General features: G+C 50.8%; 1 protein-coding gene across 2 annotated transcripts in view; it reads right to left on the reverse strand.

Moving 5' to 3' along the window:
• The window catches only part of CRHR1 (corticotropin releasing hormone receptor 1), a 30,936-nt gene that overhangs the window by 4,074 nt on the left and 4,793 nt on the right, over positions 1–22,069 (reverse strand). The window contains exons 2-10 of one of the 2 annotated variants that reach the window (XM_062595608.1): positions 17,778–17,862; positions 8,940–9,059; positions 6,758–6,843; positions 5,558–5,664; positions 5,011–5,131; positions 4,467–4,620; positions 4,139–4,199; positions 2,845–2,917; positions 1,053–1,138 (exon numbers count right to left, since the gene is read on the reverse strand). In XM_062595608.1, the coding sequence (XP_062451592.1) occupies positions 1,053–1,138; positions 2,845–2,917; positions 4,139–4,199; positions 4,467–4,620; positions 5,011–5,131; positions 5,558–5,664; positions 6,758–6,843; positions 8,940–9,059; positions 17,778–17,862 (893 nt within the window). Of the gene's footprint in view, positions 1–1,052; positions 1,139–2,844; positions 2,918–4,138; positions 4,200–4,466; positions 4,621–5,010; positions 5,132–5,557; positions 5,665–6,757; positions 6,844–8,587; positions 8,609–8,939; positions 9,060–17,777; positions 17,863–22,069 lie in introns of those variants that run through there. The other variant, XM_062595609.1, reaches the window with a different exon arrangement.

The following is a 22,069-nucleotide window of genomic DNA, read 5'->3' on the forward strand; positions in this document are numbered from 1 at the left end:
TCTGGCAGTGGGGGATGCACCAGCCTTTTAAGTGGGCTGCTCTCAAAGGCCAAGGTGTAATGTGAGCAGGAACCCTCCAGCACTATCCCACGCCTGGTTTAAGCAGGACTGCATGGTTTATATTCTACTAAACTGTTCAAGCTTTCCTGTCCCACACAATGTTTCTGGGAAATGTAAAGGTTCTTCAGCCTGAAGGTGAAAAGCTTTCCTATCCAAGCTCTGGAAAATGCGGGAAAGTCGAAAGTCTTTCAGAATTGCTTATGGGGGCCAACCACCCTGTTTTATTCCAATAATCTTTGACCTATGTTTTTTTCTTTTCAGCTGAACTGTTCAACACAGCTCAACACCCTGCAATGAGAAGAGCTGGCATTTCTCAATAACAGCATCTCAGCTTTTACGATTTTAGCTGAAAAAAGCAAAAAGACCCCAAAACCCCAAACAAAACCACCCTCCACCCCAAATCTGGCTCACTTCACCCAATATACACCTGGACATTCAGTGATTTCTGCTTGCAAAATGACCCCAACAGAAGCTCTGCAGAAGACCAAAGCACCTTCCTGTTCCAGGTGCTTCAGAGAGATGCACTGAGCATGCAGCTCAGAGATCTGCAAAATATTCCCCAGGAGGAAAGGATTAAATCTTCCTGTCATTTGCTTGTGAGACTACTGTCTTTTCCTTGCAGGTTCACAAGCAGGTGCTTGGGGTGACATCGATTCATTCCTCCTTCCTTGTTCTTTGCTTTGCTGCCAAGCAGCGATTTAATTCTCGCCTCTGTGCCAGGATTTGCAGGTCTGACTCCGGTGAGCTGATCAGATCCCACCGGGAGAGGCTTTTGCAAAGTATTCAGCTCCCAGTTGCTTCCGCCAAAGATGGATCCAGCTGTTCACGTTCTCTACTGTAAAAATCTCTCTTGCCATGATTTCCAAACACCCCCAGCTGCAACGGTCAGGTATCTCCAAGAAGCATTGGAGATGCTTTAAGGTGCCTCTTCCTCTGTGCCTCAGCTCCCAAATCCCATGCTGCTAGTCACCATCTCCCAGTTATGCTCTTACCTGTACTGTATTGTCTCTGATGTGGTTGAGGCTCGGAGCTTTGTCATGAGGATTCGGACGATGTTGAACAGAAAAATGAAGTTGATCTGGAAGGAAGGGGGATGTTAGTGTCTGTTGCCTGGATGCTGCCTCTTCCTTTGGCTCCCCTGAGCACCTGCAATATTAGTAAACCCCAAAGGGCAGAAAAGCTCCTCTGGAGACATCATAGTAGAAGGTTTAGCTCTGTTGGTTAGAGCGTGGTGCTGCTAATGCCAAGATCATGGGTTCAATCCCCATACAGGGCTATGCTGAGGGTTGGACTAGATGATCTCCAGAGGTCTCTTCCAACCTTACCATTCTATGAAGTCATCCATCAGGCTGTTACAATTTCACCTGGCTTAGTTTAAATGTCTCCTGAGCAGACTGGGTGGCCTTTGCACTATAGTGGATGAGGAGCACTCACACTGTGTGCCCTGGCAGGGCCACCAGGAAGGGAACAGCCCCAGGGCAGGACCAGCTGGAGCCAGCGCTGCTGTTTGCAGGGTGTTTTCCTGCCCCATCCTGTGCGGCAGAGGCAATGGGCTGTGCAGTGCAGCTGAATTGCTACTTGGGAAAATCTTCTTTTGAACCTGGACTCAGGTTGGGATGAGGCTGGACACTGTAAAGGCAAGAAGCAGTTAAATTGGCCCAGAGAGACTTTGCTTCTTGCAGAGATACCTGTTGCCCTCCATGCACTGGGATAGGACATCTGCATTTATTGGTTTTATAAAATCACTGGAGCAATAAGACTTTGGACTTTGTTCAAGGGAGCAGGGACAGCAGAGCAGACAAGGAGAAGGGTGAGACTGAGCAAAAGGCAGAGAAAGGGGCAAGAGGAGAAGAATGGGGGAAAAAAGGAAGGAATAAGGGGCTGAAGGGACTTTGCGGGAGCGGCTGGCAGCGCAGCAAGGAGCTGCTGGCCAGGCCCTGTGCTTGGCAGCTCTCCTGGCTGCCGTTTGGTTAATGAGGGCACAGCGAGGCAGCACCGTAAGTGGAGCACAATCGACACAGATTAAAAGTGGCCTGACTACCCGACGAGCTGGGAAATGAAAAGCAGGCTCCAATTACTCAGAGAGACGGAGGGGATGCTGCCTGGTACCAGTGATTAATACCCCCTCGAGTTTCCTCAGCGCTGGGCAGGGAAGGAAGGAAAGCAGTGGGACCTCACGCATGGCTTTTCTCATGCAAACTCAGGTCAGATCTCCGCTGCTGCTGCAGGGACCTGCCACCTCTGTCCCCATCTTGCAGACCCTGCTCATCCCTTGCAGAAAAGTCAAAGCCTCCACAAGTTATGCTCTGTCTGACCTGCAGTTTTTGGATCACTGCTCAGTTGTGGGCCAGGAAGAAAGTGATGGGGAATAGGATTGGGATCCTTGGGCTGCTGCTGCTCAGGAAAGCACTTGCTCACCTGCACTTGAGTAGTCTGGGCTGGTACATCTCTTCCCAGCCAGGACACCATGAAGGGACTCACCTGAGTACTTGTAGGAGTCCGCAGATGGGAACAGCCCCCTCAGAGTGAGGTCTCCAGGCTCCCTTTCCAGACAGTGGGATGCGGGACACACTGTTTCTCATCTTGGGGTAGGTGTCCAAGTTTGCTCAAGCTTGGCTGAGGGAAGCTGGGCATGCAAGGGGACAGCATTGCTCTCACGAGGCAGCATAACCTTCTGCAGCAGGGTAAAGCTAAGGGAAGGGGCAAGACCCTACTTGGCCACAGTCATGTCCCATATGTGGATGGAAAATCCTGTTTTAGCCAGCAATGTGTCCTTGCTCTTACCAGAAGCACCAGAATCATGGGGCCTTGGTAGATGTAGTCAGTATAAACTCCTGCTCGCTTCCCAAACCAGCACCTGCAAGACAAGGACAAATGGTGCTGAGGACAAGCCATCAGCATGAGAGCTGCTCCCTTCCAGGATTTTCGTGAGAGCAGGGATTGGAGCAGACCATGCAGGAGTTGCACCAGGGCTGATTTCCTCTCATGCTGGAGAAAATCAGGAATAGCACGATAGGGTCCACTGATCCAAGGTCACAAGAAGGCAGCGTGCTGGAAAGGAGCCAGCTGCACTACCTCTGGGGTGCACTACCTCTGGGGCTTAGACTGAGTGCAAGGTGCTACAATAGGGATGGTCCCTCAGCTTGTGCGCTGATCTTAAACTAAAGCAGGAAGGATGTGCACTGAGCTAGTGGCAGTGAGTGCAACACCCAAGCTACCTGGAAAAGCTTTAATATGTTGGGAAAACACCTTAAACGAAGCCTGTGGCCAAGGGAAGAAAGGCCCAAATTGCAAGTGACCTCGATTTATTCTTGTCCATGCACAGACTTTCTCTGCAAGCTTCAGAGATGGGAACAAGCACTCCCGGAATGGGGTGCCTGGCCGTGGGATGAAAAGTGCAGAGCACCAGTATTAATGAAAACAAGGCACTCAAACGACCTTGCATAAACACGGGTCTGGATAGGCACTGTCCCCAGTAAATCCTGCAGGAACTCACACAGACACCTGTGTCCTAAGAGTACATTGCCTGGAATTTTATTAAATCAGAGCTGCTCTGGTGTGTAGCACAGGTCTTTTGAAGTCACCAGGCAAAACCAACACTGAAAAACAAGTCGAGCTGCCATTCATCTAAACAGGCTCCCTTTAACTTCACAATACGCATGATGAACTCATCAGGTTCCTGCTAAGTCCTCCATTAGCAAGTCTCTGTGAAAATGGCTCAGGTGGTGGTAGTTTATATCTCTGCTGGTAGATTAAATCCCTGCTCCATTTAGCAAACACTTTGTAGGAGCTCTGGCTTAATCTCGCTTTCTTCCCCCTAAAATCTCATTTGTCCTTTGGGGAGAAAAAAAATGCAGGAGCAGGCAGCTGCATATGCTGCAGAGAGCCTAAATGTAGAATAAAAGAATGGATGGAAAAATATCATCTTTTCTCCATCCCTTCTGTGTGTATCCTGCCTTGTCAGCCCTTCCAGGCAGGAGCCAGGCCTGCTTCTGCGTGTACAGCTCCTTACACAACTGATTTCTAGATAATAGGAGTAGAGAAGTGAATGAGAAACGAGAATAGCGATGGGGCTTACTTCTCGTTGTCGTAGTACAGCTTCCCGATGGCCCAGGCGACGATGATGGGAAAGGGAATACCTGTAAGAACAGAGGGGAACCTTAGGGCTGCAACTCAGTGACCGAGTTATGCTGTAATAGTGATTTTCCAGCACAGGGCTCACAAGGAGATAGCCACCAGGTGAGCCGAAAAGTCCCACACGTGGACAGCTCCTCCTGCTCCTGACAGTCCTTTGCAGTTATGCCTGTGCAAGAAGGGCTGGAGGAGGGAGTGGAAGATGAGGATAAGCATCCCCTGTCCCTAAAGGCTCTGTTGCCCTGGGGACAAAGGGGAGACGCAGTGCTTACACCAGCCGATGCAGATGAACATCCACTTGCGGAGCTTGTCTGTGGAGTAGGTGAGCACGATGGCCGTGTGGAGGTAGCAGCCCTCGCCGAACATCCAGAAAAAGTTGGTGACGTGGAAGTAATTGTAGGCGGCTGTGACCAAGCGGCACCAGACCTGCCAAAGGGGATGGGTGGGTAAGGAAAGATGTGGAGGGTGAAGAGCAGAGCTGCTCAGGGAGAGAACGAATGGGTGGCCCTCCTCAGAGCATCGCTGCTCTCAACTGAGCCATGTCAAGAAAAGCCCAGTGTCTTCTTCAGAGAGTCTCTGTTGCTGGAAAGGGGTGAGAGGAAACATTGCCTCTGTGTTACAATGGGGAAACTGAGGCAGAGAGGCACAGACCCCAGCAGAGCAATTGAACCAGCGCAGATTGTACAATAACCACCAGGCAGCCCTATTCCACATCAAGCTGCTCCTGTGGCCTCATTCATAGGATCTTGAGTTCCCTCCATACTTGAGCTGACTGGCCCCAGGGCCAAGCTGGCTGCCCAACAGAGCTGCACCTACCACATTGCTCTCGTGCACCTCTGGGTTCATTGTGAGCTGCACCACGAACCATGTGGCATTGCGTAGGATGAAGGCTGTGATCAGGTTCCAGTGGATGATGTTCCTCAGGCATCGGATGCTCCTGGGGAGGGACAAGGGACCGTCAGAGCACAGTGCGCATCTGGGAGCTGGCCCCATTTGTGGAACGGGGCTGTTTGTAGAGCTGAGTGTCCTTGTACAGTACTACAGACCCCATCACCTCAATGGGGGTATATTGGGACTGTGCCCGTACCCCTAGGGTGGGTGGGCAGGACCGACACCAGGAGACAAACAGGACCAGGGAAGGCCTCTGTCTCCATAATCCCAAAATATCAGGAAGAATATAACCCAGAGCTAGGCACAATCACCCCAGAGCAAAGGGCAGCTGGGAAGTGACAGCCACGGGGGAGGATATGGCAAAACGCAGGGGTTCCAGGTCCATCCCCAGCCCAGGGGCCTTGAGGTGATCTCTTCAGCCTCTTCCCCCTCTCATGCAGGGGGTTTGGTTGTGCCAGGTCAGGTTGCTCACCGCAGGCGCATGAAGAGGATGAAGGCCACGAGCAGGGCCCCCAGTGAGACGCAGTGCCCCAGGTAGTTGATGATGACAGCAATGTGGTAGTGCAGCTTGCTCTTCTTCTGCAGCAGGGGAAAGTGATGGGAAGGGGGTCAGCGGTGGCTCTGGGTACCACCACGCAAACCTGCCTCCTTCATCACAACGTCAGCTCTGAGAGCTGCACCGTGACTTTTAGCGGCCTCACTCAAAACCTCTTGGAGCCCATTTCCCCTCTGATGTGGGACTGGAGATAACGGAGTGGAAAGGAGAAGCACAAACCAGAGCTGGGCTCTCGTCCGACTCGTATCCTACTCACGCCCAGGCAGCTAGTCATAGGCCCGTGGATGCTGCCCCTATAGCAGCCGTGCTGCATGCAGGGATGTCCCTAACCCATGTCTGGGGAAGTCCTGCTTTTAATTTAGCCAAACTGCCTGGAAACGTGACATCTGATGTCTCAGTTCGTTCCACTTTGCCCTGGGGGCAGCTGAGGGACTTGGGTGTATTTGGGCAGAGGGAGCAGGGGATCATGGGAAGGCGTGCATGATAATTAAATTAATTGATTGGTCCTGCTGTTAGGCACTCATCCAACCTGCGAATTAGCAATTAACTGAGCGAGAAAACCATTCCTGGCAAGAAATATCAGCATCTTAAATACCAGAGGTGGCTATTAACTGCAAATGAACAGCCTGCATCTCTTCTGCTCTGAGGAGTGGCTTGACTTACTCCGGGTCTTGTAATTCTTGGTCCCCTTTTTTTTATATAATCCATTTAGCTTCCTAAACATCTTTATTTCATTGCCATCTGCCAGTAGGCAGCAACAGGGTTTGCACGGAGTGTTTGTGTTGAGAGAGAGCTGATGAAGCAGAGGATGGGGCTGGGGCTAGAGGGCCTATCTGCACCCGGGGCTATGGGCTCGGGGGACTTCACACTGAAAATATTCCTGGATTTTTAACAGGGATTTCCCCCCTACCCCAGGAGTGAAAATGCAGAGCAGCGAGAGAGGTGCTGTATGCTGTGTGCTGTATGCTGTGTAGCAACCCTAGAGACTGACAGTGGTGCATACCCAGCCCCACATCTCCCTTGAACCATTCCTGGCCTGGATGTTGCTGCCTCTCAAAACTGTCTCCTACCCCTTACCCTCCTGCCACAAGCCCAGCTGAGTCAGGCTCCTCCTACCTCTTCGCTGAGGATCTCCTGGCACTGGGAGTAGTTGACACGTGCTGCCCAGCTCCCGTTGGCGAGACACTCCCTGTAGCCATTGTCTGCAAAAGAGGATGAATGTTGAAGGGCTAATAGTGTGTAGGGCATGGGCTGGACACAAACCTTCAGGGAAAATGAAGAATGTGACCTGATGATCATTAATAATCCAGGTGTCTGACCTCAAGCCAGTGGAATCTTTTTCCTTAAAGCCAGCTCAGAGCATGACTTGGTTGCAATTGCAAGACCAAAATCCCCAACACACTGGGGTTGAGAGGGGAGTTCATCCTGCTCTGCAAAGCTCCTGTTTTACAAACAGGAAAGCAAGGGAAGGAGCCTTTTCAAGAAGGTTGCATGGCATGGGGAAGTGCTTTCAAGTCAAGAAGAGGATCCATGGCTTGGGATGATTTTCTATGCCTTCCAAAATACTCACATTCCCCCAAATTGCCCTGAGAAGATCTGTGAACTCTCCCTGGTGCCTCTAGACTTGGGTTGAACTGCTTTCAGAAAAGCCTTTGAACTTTTTGTTGAACTACTTTCAGAAAAGCCTTTATTTCCTGTGCAATCCAAATCTCTGCATCTTTCTGTGAATATTTCAGAACTGTCCAAGGCCTTTGAGCTGCATTTTGGTCTCCAAGTAGCCACAGGTTCAGGCAGATTCACAAGACCAGTCACTGCCTGGAGCTGTCCCCCATTTTACGTTTTGGGGATTTGCCTGAAGTCAATACTCAGATAGAAGAAATTTAAGAGCAGGGACTCTGCTTCCAAAGGGCAGGGATTGGTCCCAAGTTTTTTGCCAAAACAAATAGCTTGTTGCAACTCTCCACGAGGACTGACAACACAACTGTTTGAATTTCTTAGTCAAGTTGACAACCACATAAATGGCCACAGAGCAGGTGCAAGGAGACTTGAAGTGAGGACGAGCAGGGTTCAGCAGGCTAAAGCCAGAGACCTCGCTGTTTCCCAGAGCACTAGCTCTGACCCTTGAGAGCCCCGGTGCTTCCGAACACCGAGACTTAGCGGGAGAGGCACGAGTCCTAATCGCATTTTCCCCTCCTCTGCGCGATTTGCTCAAGTGATCATCTGTCATCCAGTGACCACTATTTCAATGACAGCGTGAAGTTTGTGCTTTTCTCCCCACATTAGTAGCTTTCTCAGCCTTCGGCAAGCTCTGTCTCCCCGGGACGATGAGACACAAGGCTAATTGGGAAGGAGCGGCCGTGACAGGCCGAGAGCAGAAGCTGATAAGCATTAACATGGGGAATGCCAGTGTGTGAACGACTTTAGGGCTCTGCTATTAACAGAAGAAACTGTGAGCCTCAAGGTGATGGGATGGGACAGAGATGGGAGGGACTTTTAGGCAGATGCAAGTATGGATTAATACCAAGAGGGATTCCTACAATGGCACGAAAGCGTCATAAAGCAAAAGCCGTCTGTGTATGATGTGCTGTTGGGGCAAAAAGGTGCAGGGCAGAAACACTGATGTTTTCTGCAGGAAGCAAGATGTTTCTTTCATGAAATGCAGCACTTAGTGAAAAACCCAGCTGTGTGCTAGGGATAGCTTTGAGGGCTTTCTGAGTGTCTTTGCTTCCCTGGACTTCAACATGTCCTCTGCTACCCAGCTGGGCAAACTGAGGCAGCATTACCTGCAGTGACAATGCAATCACCTGTGGCAGGCAGGAACGAGCCATGAGCACAAGGTTTTGCAGGACTGGGGGCCTAAACTGCAATGGGCTCTGCCACTGGGAACCTCTGTGAGGACAAGGTTCTGGTCCTCACTCAACTGGGAGTTGCAGTCCTGCATATCACCTCCAACAGCAGGGCAAGCATGCTCGTCTTCCCTTGTCCCTTAAATGGGGATATCAGCCTTCTCCCCCTTCACTGGTGCATGTCCAGGAGGACCTTCTTATAAAGGCACTGCTGTGAGGTGGCTCTGCTTTACACACTAAAATGCTGGGTATAAGGCAGCTCCCAATGTTTGGGATATGAGGGCTTCTTTTCTTCTGGTTGTCAGATGACACAGAGCACCCCAAAAAACTCTGTCCCCAAGGACTTATTGTTGCTCATGCACCCTTGCCCCCAATGCACATGGATCTTTCTGTACTTCTCCCATTCCCTAGCCCACCCATTTCCCCATCCCCACCCATGGTGCCCATCTCACTTGTGGTGTTGTACCGCACACCGTAGAAATACTCAGGACAGGGCCGAGCCACCAGCTGTCCTACGGCGCTCCGGGGCCAACACGTGCCAATCAAGTCTACAGAGGCGTTGCACTGGGGACCTAGGGGAGGAGAAAGGCAGAGGGTTAGCAGAAATCTCAGGACCACTTCTGGACTGTTGAAGGACCCAGGTTTGTCCTGAGAGAGCTGAGGCTGGAGTCCCTGCTGAACTGAGGGGTTGGTAGTTGCTCTTCTCCCAGCAGAGCTTCAAGACAGACAGCAAACAGGCTCTGTACCAAGACTTTCCAAGGGCTTGCTGAGCCAGTCTGGCCCTGCCTATCACCCTGGTCCTGTCTAAGCACCTAAAAAGTTTGATTTGGTGCAAATCTGGCTTTCTAACTTGCCTTCCTGAGTAGGCCTGTGGTTCTGGCTCTGGTTGTCCTGCCTTGCTATTCCTTGACCGTTACTTTGGCCTCCAGCTCAGCACCAGCCAGCCATAAGTCAGGTTGTCCCTTTCCCAGGGATAACACTAACCTGGTGCTGGTGGGATGCAGAGACCTCTTCTCTCTGACTGTTCATGTTGATCTCTTCCAGTCTTTGTGAGGAAGAAAGCTCGTAGTCTGCTGCTGCTGGAAGAAGGACTCGTGTGCTTTTCCCAGCTATGCGAGTGCACTAACGTGGGCATTAGGTAGGCCAGATTGCAGTCTTTTTTTACATATATTTTGCATATATTTAGAACAACATGTACCATAGCTAAATATGTCTTAGCTACATCTCAAAATGAGATAGGAAGCACAACAGCTATGTAATATCAACATAATACAGTCTGAAGTGGCTGCAGTCTGAAGACAGATATGCAGCAGACCCTGGAAGGGGCAGAGTTCAGTGCAAAACCATCCTGGGTACTGGAGATGTCTGGGCTGCTGGTGCTGAGATAAACATTTCCTAAGACAAATCACCTCAATTCACAGCTCTGAGTGTGAGAACATAGCATTTCCTCTTGACCTGGCCTCTAAGAACAAGCATTATTTGAAAGCCTTTCCAGAAATTGCCTGTGGATAAACCCAGCTAAACAAAAGCAAAATATTGTCTTATTGATATGAAGAAGATTTTCATGAGGGGGATATGCATCATCATTGCTAATCTGAAAAATGGGCTCCTCGGTTTGTCGGGAAATTCCTGGAGCAAATTTTCAGTGAAAAGAAAATGAGGTTTCTCTTCAAACATCCTTGCAAGAATAAACAACTTCCGAGGAGTCCAGTATGTGCACCGGGGAATCATGCAGAGTATGGTGAGTGCTACCATCTCCCTCAGACAGTTTATAGTGAGAAATTAATTTTCACAATGACCCTTGCTTTTAGTTTTGCTAATGTGTATGTTGCTGTAGCAACCTTCACTTTAAATTAAGCATTTTGAGGCTATATTTCTCAGGAAACACCATGCCTTTAATCACACGTGTCGTGTGTGTGCCTGTGCTTATCTGCATCCATTAGCAATTGTTGAGCTCTTTAGATGTTTCGACCCAAATCTGACACAGAAACAGAGGGTCAGAAAACAAACTCAGTGTTTAAAATTTTATGGTATAATGTAGCCAGGTAAAGAAGAGAGAAATGGTAATTACTCCCATTAAGGAAAAGTTAAAATGTGAATGCTCTCTGTTAGGCACCTAGGAGTCCACTCAGGCGAGGTGCCACATAAATACCTGGACTAGGAAACACTTCACCTGAAATAACCCATGAGGTACAGATGCGAGGGAAATCTGGGCTAGTGCAAAGCTGGTGAAAACCTTCACTGTTGGGTGAAGCATGGTGAGGCTAAACACAAAGTCCATGTTCTCAGGCTGCCCCCTGCCTCCATTTACCTACCTGCATCCAAGGGGCTGTGCTGGGGCACAGACACAGACTACTCAGCAGGGACAAGCAGGAAGATGGAGCAATTAAAGATCAGCAGAGCTGGAGACTGACAGCTCAGCCACTAGATAACAAGCAAGAGCAATATCACTAATAAGCAAAACCAAGATAACTTCATGAAAATTAGATTGGCAGACAAAGGTGGTGCTGTTCCATGATACAGCTGCTTAAGATGGTGTATAATATCTCCACGTTACCCCAAGGTGCTCAATTAAATGCTGTGGGGCACTTCAGTTAAAGCATCATGACCACTCACCAGATTAAAAACAGAGCAGACAGGTCTCGCAATCCCATCGCTGCTGGAGAACAGCTGCAGGAGGGAAGGTGGAGCTGGCTGATGGGGCAGTAGTGCCACTAGGACCTTGCACCCCTCCTCACCCGGTAGGTTGGGGTGAGACTCAAGCCTGGATGCGGCAGTGGGGTGAGCAGGCTTTGCCTGGATGCTGCGGGAGGCTGATTTGGGGTCTGCCTGTTCAGTTTCTAAACTGGCAGGTAGCTGTAATATTTCTCCAGGGCTAACGCTGGGAAATGCTCCATGAAGGAAAGCCGTAGAACTACTCTTGCTGCTCTCTCCAACGTGCAAGGAAGGAGAAAAAAAAAATCAGCTATTGGGGAAGGGTTAAGTAAAACAGCAAAGGAGAAGAGGGCCACGAGGGCTGCAACATCCTGTTTGCCCATCACAACCGCCTGCTCCAGCTGCTCCCCAGTGGCACGCAGCTCCTAGCATTTACTGTCATTTAGCATGGAAATGATATGTATCAATGCTAAACGCATTCAGGTCTGCTTCTCAGCCCATCCATATTTGTGGAAGGATTATTTTCCCAGGTTCTGCAGGCGCCTGCTCCGTCTTTCTTAGCCCAGTTTGCTGTACAGACACAGTTATGTTCTTTGCAGCGTTACATCCAGAAAGGTCGATGGGTTTCCTGCATGCACCCCATCCCCAGATCTGGCTCCTTCCTACATAAAAACAGCACATTTCGGGTAGGAGGAAGCTGGTCCTGCTTTGAGATGGGGAGTGTTGAAGAGAGGAAGTCACTCAAATCCCTTCCCACCCATTTTTCTTCAGTTCAGTTTTGACTGCCTTAAAGCAACATAAAGTATTTTCTTTACCCTGGAGAAAGAGTGCCTGTCGAGGGAATTACACTGACACAACTGTATCACAATAACTACAGCAACAGACTGCATGGGGATACATGTTGAGTGTTCTTGTTATCATGGCAAACTTCCCTCTTGTTTCTACAGGACGGGCTTCTCCAAGCTGCTCACCAAAGGCCCTGCAACAGGTCTGAGCTAAAGCAATGCAGATATACAAAGCCCGGCAGGGTACAGCTCACCAGCCCCAGCTAATCTGCCAAAAGGTTTCAGCAAATTTAAAGAAGACTGAGTGTGTTTCTCTTGGGCCAGCACCACCAGACATACGGCTGCAGTGCTTTCCAGCTGGGCCTAGGAGGTGTGAAGCTTTTTTGTGTCATCAAACCACCACTACAATGGTATGAAGAAGACTAAATTAAAGGTTGCACTAATACAGCTGTGCTTGCGAACACATTCCCCATCTCACCCAGATGCAAGGGGCAAGGCTTTGCATGAGCACAGCCGTCTCAGCACACCGCTGCACCCCCACCAGCAGCTGCTCGAAGCATGAAGCCTCTCTCCTGACGTGCATTTCAATGGGGGCTAGAAAAGACGATCGAAATCTGAATCACAAGCTCATTCCCATGGTTGGGACTGACGGGGTTATTTATCTAAGGCATCTCAAGAGGCTGAGTAACAGCCAAGATGCGTTAGCTCATATCTCTACCAGTCCTGAGCTCTTACTCAAGCACAGTTATCTCCATCCATACCTGATCGCCTCAGTGATTGCGTTGCTGTCAGAGCACTTCGAGCAGGCTGCAGCCAGGGCCTTTGACTCCCTGTGGGTGTCACTTCTGGAGCATTTGCATTTCGTAACCAGAGCTTCAGCTCCACATCTAATCAAAATATTCTACCCACAGCCAGTGCCTGGAGGGGCAGCTAGAGCTGTAAAAGGTCCTCTGTCCCTCCTGGGCACCTAGTACTGCTCTGGTAGGGCAAAAGGTGCTATTTTACACAGCTTGTTGCAGAGACCTCCAATTTGGCTAACACCGGGTTTTCCAGGGTAGCTGGCAATGGTTTCACTGCATCCAGTCCAAAGAGCAGTCCAAGTGCTGTAGCAGCCATTTGCACTGAGGTATGCCAGAATACCGTTACATTTTTTTCTATCAGAAAACCTCAAACCATCATGTTCCTCCCTCTTCCATCTACAAGAAAAACCTAAGAATGGAAGCAAGTTTATATTCACATCTCTGTTTGCCAGATGAAGTAAAATGACTTTATCAATACTTAGAGCACTATAATTTTGCCATATAGGCAAGTTCAAATTCATCAGTTTGCCAGCATGCCCCCATCTTGCTGTGCCCCCTTGGTGCTGAGTCCCTGCTCTTAGCTCCTTTCTGGTATTTCTGTGTTAGCAGGAGAGATGCCAGCGAGGCTAAAGGGAAGAGAGATGCTGCTGTTGTTAATTTGACCTTTATGAATTTCAATTCCAGTCTCTCCCCAGGGGAGTCAATGAGTGAATTGACACAGTGGCACGAGAAGGGCCTGCTGGAGCGATGTCAGCGGCTTGGGGAGCTGAGCTGAAGCTGGTGGAAAGGCTCGTGGTCAAACTGTCACGCTGTGTGAAACGCATTTCCAAGACTGCCTGTAAAGCCCACCCAAAGGAGATGCTCAGACCTTTCACCACGCTCGCGTTTTCCTCCATGGCAGCATTTCATTACAGTCTGCACTGACCCATCTTGCTTGCTTTAAATACCAAAGTACACCCTCTTTCCCTGTCCCTTAATTGGTGACTGCTCTCATTAGCACGGCTTTGTCTCAGTGCAAGGGAGGGCCGGAACGGCTTCGCTTTAGGGCTGGCCGTAGTTACGTGACAACAGTAGTGTGTCACACACATTCCTCTCTCTAGAGTGGTCCCAATTTTGTCCCCGTCGTCCCAACCACTGCTTTTGGATGTGTATCTGAGCTGGGTGGCCTTGGCCACAGCCATGAGACCACCGGCAGAAGATGGGCAGGAGCTTGGGAGCCCTCCAGTGGCTTCCCAAGTCCCTCCTGTGTCTGTAGAGAAGGACCACACCTTCCTCCCTCCATTTCTGGAGAAGGAATCAGCTGGGCTTTCTCCTCTGTCCAGGGTATGCATGTGTGATTGAGGACAACAGTTTACTGAGAATAATCACAGGTAAAAAGCAGAATAGCCTGAAGCAGTGAAGAGTGCCAGCGAGAGCTAGTAGTAATTGAGTGCCAAATCCTTGGACTGATCCAAGCTTCGATGCCATGAATGGTAAAATTACCCCGTGCGTGCTCCAAGCTCACTCCACTTGAGTGGCTTCTGCTGGATGCTTGTGAAAGCATCACCTATTAATTAGAAAGAGGCTTTTCCATCTGATCAGGTTTCCCTTTCCTTCCCCAGAAAAGTGCCCTGACGGGAAACGGTCACGCAGCCGCAATTGGATGCTTTGCCCCAGCAGGCAAAATGACCTTGTCCCTCCCTGAACAGCTTCCTGGCAGGGCGAGGGGAGAAGCAGCTGCTCCCACATCCCTGGAGAGCATAAATCATCAGGAATACAAATTCACTAGCTGAGACAATCTGTAAGCTGCAAGCCCTTGGGACAGGTGCCTTTTCACCCTGGACAAGGAATACTGATCTTTCTTTCTTTTTTTTTTTTTTTTTTTTTTTAATTAAGCTTAATCAATGCTAATTTATTGGGTTCCAAATATTTGGTGGTGGTGCAGTTGACCCATCATTACCAATGCACCATCTCCATCTCAAATCCAGCCTGATACGAATTCTGTCAGGAGGAGAAAATATCTAGTGCTACCGAGGACAACAGCCTTTCTGATGGAGTGCCCTAGTTGCGTGCGTGGACGTTCTGATATCCCAGCACGGGCGAGAATCAGAGGGTCCACCAAGAGGTATTTTTGATAGGTACCTGAAATATCAGGTCAGGCCACCACCCCGCGCAGGGAGTCTGGATAAGGTTGAACACCAAGAAACATAGCCTTGGGTTGGAGGTAGTTGGCTGTAGAGGGCAATGGGTAAATCTCTGTGGACGAGAGGGCAGCACTGGTGAACAGAGCAGTCCTGCCTGGGGCTCAGCTGCTCTGCTTCCAAGGATGAAGGTTTACATGGGGCCCTGTGCTTGCAGCACCCAGAGAGACCAGCAAGCATCACCTTGGGTCTCTCCCCATCGCACTGCTGTGAGCAGAGACCATACTGGCTCAGTGCATGAACCGTGCTGTGCCGAGCTGGCTCCCTAGTGAGAAGCAGGGCTCCTGCAAAGGGAGTTTTGCACAGACTGCACTGCAAGCGTTGTCTGGCCTTGCGTCCTCATTAGAAAGTGAGAGATCAAATGATGAGGGGACTGGTGATGTGAGAGAGGAAGAGACCCCACGCTGGGTTATTTTTCGGAGGAGTGCTGTGCTCTGCCGAACGGCAGGGCCGCTTGGTGCACTCAGCTGGCACCCTACTGAGATGCTGGCTGGAGGACCAGTGGGCCTCATGTGCTGTTTCCCAAGGGTTGCGCAGACATTAACAAATTAAGTCTCACAGCCTCGCTGCAGTTCTCATTAGCGTCATTATAACAACTCTCCCTTTTTAATAGCCTCAAAACCAACTTTCCAATTTTGCAAATATCCCTCCTTAGGAACCACTGCCTGAATCAGGCAAGGCTTAAATGGATGTGGGCTGACGCTGAACTGTACTTACCAAGCAACAGACATAAGCCAATTAGTTTCATCTTTGTACCTTTTGCTCTAACCTCCCCCGAGCCAAGACTGCTTAGAGATGCTCTAGCCTCATCCCAAATCCATCAAGGTACTTGAGGCTGACAGGTCAGACGGAGGACCTCCAGAAATGCTGCAGATCTGAGCCCTGGTGAGGTTGTGCTCCCAACATCCCAGAATGATGGAAGCTGAAGTGCACCAAGCTTCCCCTTGGATTAGCACTGGTAAATCCCTGTTGGCCAAAACCCAGCCCTTGCCAAAAATCAGCACCCACAGCCTGAGGGTTCTGCTCTGCCCTCTCCCCCAGAGCTCAGGAGTGTTTCACTGGCAGTGACTAAGGCTGTGAGCCAAACCAGCCTGGCACCAGCTCAACTGCCACTGGGTGCAGCTGAGAAGAGGCTCTGGGAATTGCCTGCTTCCTTCTCCTGTCTACCTACCCCTCGCTACGTGGTGGGGAGGCCCATGCATCACAGAAGGGCCAGGCACTGCTCTCTGCCCTTCTGCAGATCAGAAGCCCACAGACCATGCAACGTGTTGCACCGGGGATGGTGAGTAAGACAAGACATGGTGCCATTTATCAAGCTGACTAGAGACAAGCAACACATCACCGTGCAGACTAATGAAATCTTCAGGGAGCAAAACAAATGAGGGATGACCAGGCTTCTTGTCTGCACAATGCCCAGGCCAACGATACGGGGGCATTCCCATTACCAGCCTTGCTCTACCCAGGGCTTTCCACCTCCAATTTCTGATGATGGTGCTGATGCTGGCAGTTTTTGGTGGTGCTTGGGCTGCAAGCAAGGTTTTTTGGCAATATCTTGGCAGCCTTCCTCCCTGGGACTGTATGGCTTCCCCAAGCAGCCTTTGTGGCCGTGGTGGATCCTGCTATCTCCAGCCAGGCCTGGAGCAAAAGCTCCAGAAAAACAGGTGCCTCTGAGCCAGGCAGGCAGGTCTGGGGCTTCCCCCCGCCATGCTGAGCACCCATCTCCTCCCAGAGCCCACAGCACCCTGGGGCTCTGCCAGTCAGTAAGGGAGTGAATGAACTGCTGGCAATCTGGAAATTTTTAAAAAGGAGCTTTTAAAACCGTTGCTAATGGGAGCTGTGTGGCGGGGAGCCATCCATCAGCATGGGGCCTCCAAGGCCATCCGTCATCCTGATAGAGTGAGCTGCTCTGATTAGAAGGGACTAGGGCAAGCTGGGCAATTGCTCAGAGGCTGCTCTAGCCTTCATTCAATTGAGGAAAAACAAATTCTCCAGCATCCCTGCACTGAAGAGGACTTTCCTCCTTGTCCCTGCGAGCTCCTCTGCTCTCCTTCAGCCACCTTCCCCCTTCAAACCTGTCATGAAACCAGATCTGTCGCAGCTGAGGTGACACCTAAATAGCATCTTGAATATAGACCAAAGACAATTTTGGCACAAACATGTCTTGAACCTGACCTGGTAGGGTGCAAACCCATGTACAGGTGTCAAATGTCAGCAAGCTCCCTGCAACCCCGCACAGCTAAGCCAGTCCTTGCTCACCATCCCGTCCCCAAACCCCTCATGGCTGGTGGTGGGCAGATGGGTGGCAGCTCTCTCCAAAAGCGCTTAGCAGCAGATGTGGTGAAGCTGTGTGATGGAGGATGGCCATGATGGGAGCATCATGGCCGTGCTGCGTTGGTGAAGCAATCTCAGGGGCTGGGAAAAGCAGGATCCTGGAGACCCACAGCCTCTTACTGTCGCTGCTGGGCAGGGGGATGGCAGAAGGGGGGTGAACATAGGGGACAAAGATCCTGGTTTTGCACAGGGAAGCTGCTCCCAAAGACTGTTTTGACTCCTTGTGTCCGTGGGCATGGCCCAGAACAGACAGCACAGGAGCAGGTGGTGGCAGAGCTCTTTCTCTCCCCACCTCCCCCTTGAGCACAGTCTATTTTTCATTATTTTTAGGTTTCCTGAGCGTTGCAGCTTTTGCTTGCCTCAACTGTCACCCTGGCACACCCTAACACACCTCAAAAAGGAGTTAGGCAGCCACAGATCAGCCCAGAGGCACCCCTTCGCCACCCCCTCCAATCCTCTGGATGCCAGGCTGGCCCATCCCCGCTGGCAGGACACGCCAGGCCCAGACAGGGATGATGAGGAGACAGCAGTGCACTCACCCGTGTGGTTGCTCACAGGAGGCAGGCTCTCGCAGTACTGCTCTTGGATGGAGGCTGCAGCCGGGCCACCCCAGAAGAGAAACGCCTGCAGATGGGAGAGAGCAGACCTCAGGCAGGGTTGTGGATGCAATATGCAGCTTCCTCGTGCCCCCCTCTTAGAACCGATGCTCTCTGCTCTGCTTCGCATCCACCAGTCCCTTCCTGCCCCAAGCATCCCGCATCCACCCCTCTGCAGCTCCTTCCTGTCCTTGGAGCTTATGCTATTTAGCAGTTTAATCAACACTTTCAGTTTTAGCATCTTTGCATCCTGAGAGCAGGCAGAGGAAACATGATGAACCTGACACCATGCTCAGATTTTCAATAGCTTATTAAAATCACAGCCTTGTTAGCTGTCGGGGGGAAGATGTTAATACGTGTCCTTAAGGAGATCTGATCTGCAGTCAATCGGGTCTAGCTGAAGCCTTTTTTCAGAAGAGCTTGTGTGTAGGGGAAACTGAGCACAGCTCACAGCTCATTGGCGTGAACTCCTCCAGAGCAAATCCTGGATGGCTACGCAGGCCCTCTGCAATCGAAAGGAATCGACTCTTGTGCAGGCAGCTATTTTGGAACAGCTGCTGCTAAATTATGGTTTCAAGTAGCAATTGCAATAAGTTTTTCAATGTTGGCAAGCCCTACATGGAAGGAGCGACTGAATGCTTCTGTAAGTGGTGGCTTTCAGAGATGGTGCTACCATCACCATGGTAGGAAAGCTGGAGAAAGCCACATGGCCTGCAAGTTTCTGCTCATCCGATTACATGGCTTTTGCAGAAGTCTGGGGAAACTAAAACCAAGGAAAGCAATTGCAAGTGAAAGGAGGCAGAGGGACAGTGCTGTTAGACCCAAGACTTGCAAGGGAGGCAGATAGGGGAAGGAAGGCGTCTACTGTTTGCATTTTGCCATTGGTTTCAGGAAAACCACACTTTGCAAAACACACAGGTCTCTATCAGAGCAGCTACCCACTTTCTCTTCTAGGTACATCTAGAAACGTCTTTACAAAAGCTCATGGAGCAGCAAACCACTTGGGCTTAGCAGCTCTTTGAGTTTACAGGAAGACTTCTGAGGCATCACACATGACTGGGCACAATCCCTCGCATGGCCAGGCAAGCAGAGCTGCTGCGGTGGGGGCCAGAAACGTGGTGCAAGCTTCCCACCTGCAGTGCGTGCCGAGGGAGTAGCGCTCGGGGTGTGAAAGCAGCGGCACTGGGGGCAGCACGCACTGTCGGAGTGGAAGGGCAACGAGGGTGATGTGGTGATGTGAGCTCATCCCTGCTGCCCACGGATGGGTGCTGAGAGTGGATGAAGCCGAAACTCATTTCTCTCACTCAGGGCCCTGCCCCAGGAGGACAGACCAAGTCTCTTGGAGGAAAGGTCGCTGCTCATTGGTTTGAACAGCGCAGCCATGCCCCAAAATACAAAGACTTCCAGAGAAAAATCCAACTTGAATCTGGAGGCAGGAAAAGCTGCAGCCTCCTCTACTTAGGAGAAGGCTCCCAGCTCCCCAGGGTTTTGGATTAAGATGTTTCCTGTGTTGAGCCAATAAAATGAGCAGCTTTCTCCTTCCCCATCAACGAGGCTAGTCCCCAGTGCCTGATTGCCCTTCCCTGGTGCCATTTACCTTCTAAACCGCTCCGGGTAGGGAGGAGACGGCCCTCCCCATGCCCTTTTGCAGTATAAACAATGGCTCCTCTTATTGATGCACCTAGCAATCCTCTGAACCTTACCAAAGCATTAGCAGGATTTATTCAGCCACCGAGACAAGCTTAGCACCCACTTGCTCTTTTCCAAACAACTATTTACTGCTTTGGGAAGCCGATTTTGACAGCAAGAGAGATGTCAGGCAGACATATAAATGGAGCTGAGAACAGCTTCTGTGTTGTGACTGCTCCAGATGGCACCCAGGGGATTGAGCAGCAAAGAAATTCTGCCCCGGGTGCGTGCACCACTCAGGACTTCTCGCTGATCTGGTCCTGCAGAGTTGTGCCATATCTCATGTCTCTTCTCCAATGCACCAGATGAGAGCAATGACCCACTAGTTGGGCTCTTGGAAGTGGGAGGAGGATGGGATTTCTAGTGGAGTTGGTGCTGATCAGCACAGGTAAAGCATAGCCTGAAAGCATCTCAGCCGGACCTGCTGGCGCTTTGCAGTGGGCATCTGGGGCAAAAGGTTTCCTCTCAAGAGAGATTGGGATGGTTTGCCTACCCGAGCAGGTTTTCAAGCGTTAACTGGATGCTCTTGTCCTGATCATTGTGTGCTGTGCCGGCTCTCCTTCCAGATGCGGGGAGAGGCCTTGGTATGGAGCAGTAACATGGATCAAGGCAACTACAGCTAGAAGGGGAGTATGGATCAGCGGAGCCACTGGCTCTTTGCAGGGTTTGTAAATGAGCCAAAACTACTAAAGAGGGGAAAAAAATCTCCCTCAAGCAAACCAACAAAAACCTTAACGTCTTCTTTTGCCGGGCTCAGTGTGTTTTGTCTCATACAAATACAGTGCAGAGCTCTAACCCAGAAGCAGTGTAGGACAGCAGACCATTCTGCAGCCACCTCAGTGCCTGACATTGCAGCTTAAACACCATGGGAGGTGACACGAGCTGCGCCTGAGCATGATGTCGGGGCGACAAATGCCCTGGACAGAGGCAAAGATTTATTCCCCTCCCATCTGCCTCGGCCATGCTGCTGTCAGGAAGCGAGCTGGGAAAGCAGTAGGTCCAGGTGGATTTGCACAAGCGGAGAGCACCCTGGCCTGGTGGGGAACCTGCTCCTCGCTGCCCGCTCCTGCACTTTGCACCCTGTTGCTCAAGCTCTTGTCTACGTTTTGTCCTTTACAGGTTACTTGAACCTCCCCAGGCTTTGCAGATAGAGCAAGTGAAAGCCAGCCCTGTCCTTTCACGGCTTTCCCTGCCAGACACTCACTGCCCGGGACTGGCGTCAGCTGCCACATGGTACCCAGCAGGTCCCAGCCCTGCCAAGGCTGGAGCGAAGCACGTGCCAATAGGTCTACCATGGCAGCGGGCTGCTCTCCCAGCCAGAGACAGGCCGTTTCTCTGCACCCTCCCAGTCCTGATTTGACATACTCTATGCCAAATTATGTCCTGCAGTGAAGGAGACCTCTGTGACCTCTCCCAGACTGCCAAAATCCTGGGGAGTCTCAGCTGAGCAGTCAGCTGTGTGGTGAAAGAAAACCAGTCTCCTTTTCTAGAGACAGGTGCTTCCCGCAGAGGTCTTGTTTAGCCTGAAGTTTTGCTTCCTTTTGGGAAGATGTTTCTGTTGGGAGCTGGAGGTCCTGCTGGGCACATGAGGTCTAGCATTTGCAGCAGCTTCTCCTCCATCTGGAGCCAGCAAGTAGCTGCCACAGCCGTCATGGCAGAGAGCATCAGCATTGGCTCCTCCATCTTTGCAGGCAGTGCTAACGTCTCTGTTTTACACCGTCAGATGGGGGCATCGCAGCAGGAGCTGATGCCACTGTGTTCACCTTGGACCTCCCAGATCTTTAACTCCCCAAGCAGCACACATCTTCCTTCATGCCAACTTTTCCCCCAGCAGGATCAGCCCCCCCCCCCCCCCGAGTGATTGTTGCACTACCGAGAAACCAAAATATGATTCTGCTCCAATATTTTCTGCAACCCAGGCACGTGAGTCCCATCCTGCTCTGGCCACTGCTTGTCCAGCCAATGGTGCTCTCATGGGATGCAATGAATCGCTCGGTTTCTCATACACCTTTCCTCTGCCTCGTGCCTTGTTGAGAACGAAACACGAGGGGAAAAGGGTGGCTGGTGCCCTCGCCTGGGAGAACAAATGCGAGGGCCTGAGATGGTGTCAGTGCTCGTTGGCATGATGAGGCTCACAGTCTTGCAGGCACCGAGACACGGCTGCTAATATGTGTGTGAGCAGCAAACTGATGCACACACACACACACACACACACACACACACACACACATGCACGTATAGTGTCAGTCTCTCTGACCTGCCACTGACCCAGCAGCACAATTCAATTAATAACAATTAGCAATTAAAGTCCCCCTGCAGTGCTTTCCCTCCCCAAAGCGATCCACAGATATTAATTAATTCACTACCCTCTGGGGCAGACATCAACCCTCCCCTTCCCATATTCCCAAGAGATAGGCTTGCCCCCCCCCTTGGTATTTTGTTGCCTCGAACAAGATGCGATCTCCGGGGCGGGGAGGGCTGACAGCTCTGAGCAGTGAGATAGATGGCTCATAGCCTAATTAATGATCTAAGATGGGGCTTGGGTT

This window comes from Rhea pennata, chromosome 26, assembly GCF_028389875.1.
Source record: "Rhea pennata isolate bPtePen1 chromosome 26, bPtePen1.pri, whole genome shotgun sequence".
In the NCBI taxonomy this organism is placed as follows: Eukaryota; Metazoa; Chordata; class Aves; order Rheiformes; family Rheidae; genus Rhea; species Rhea pennata.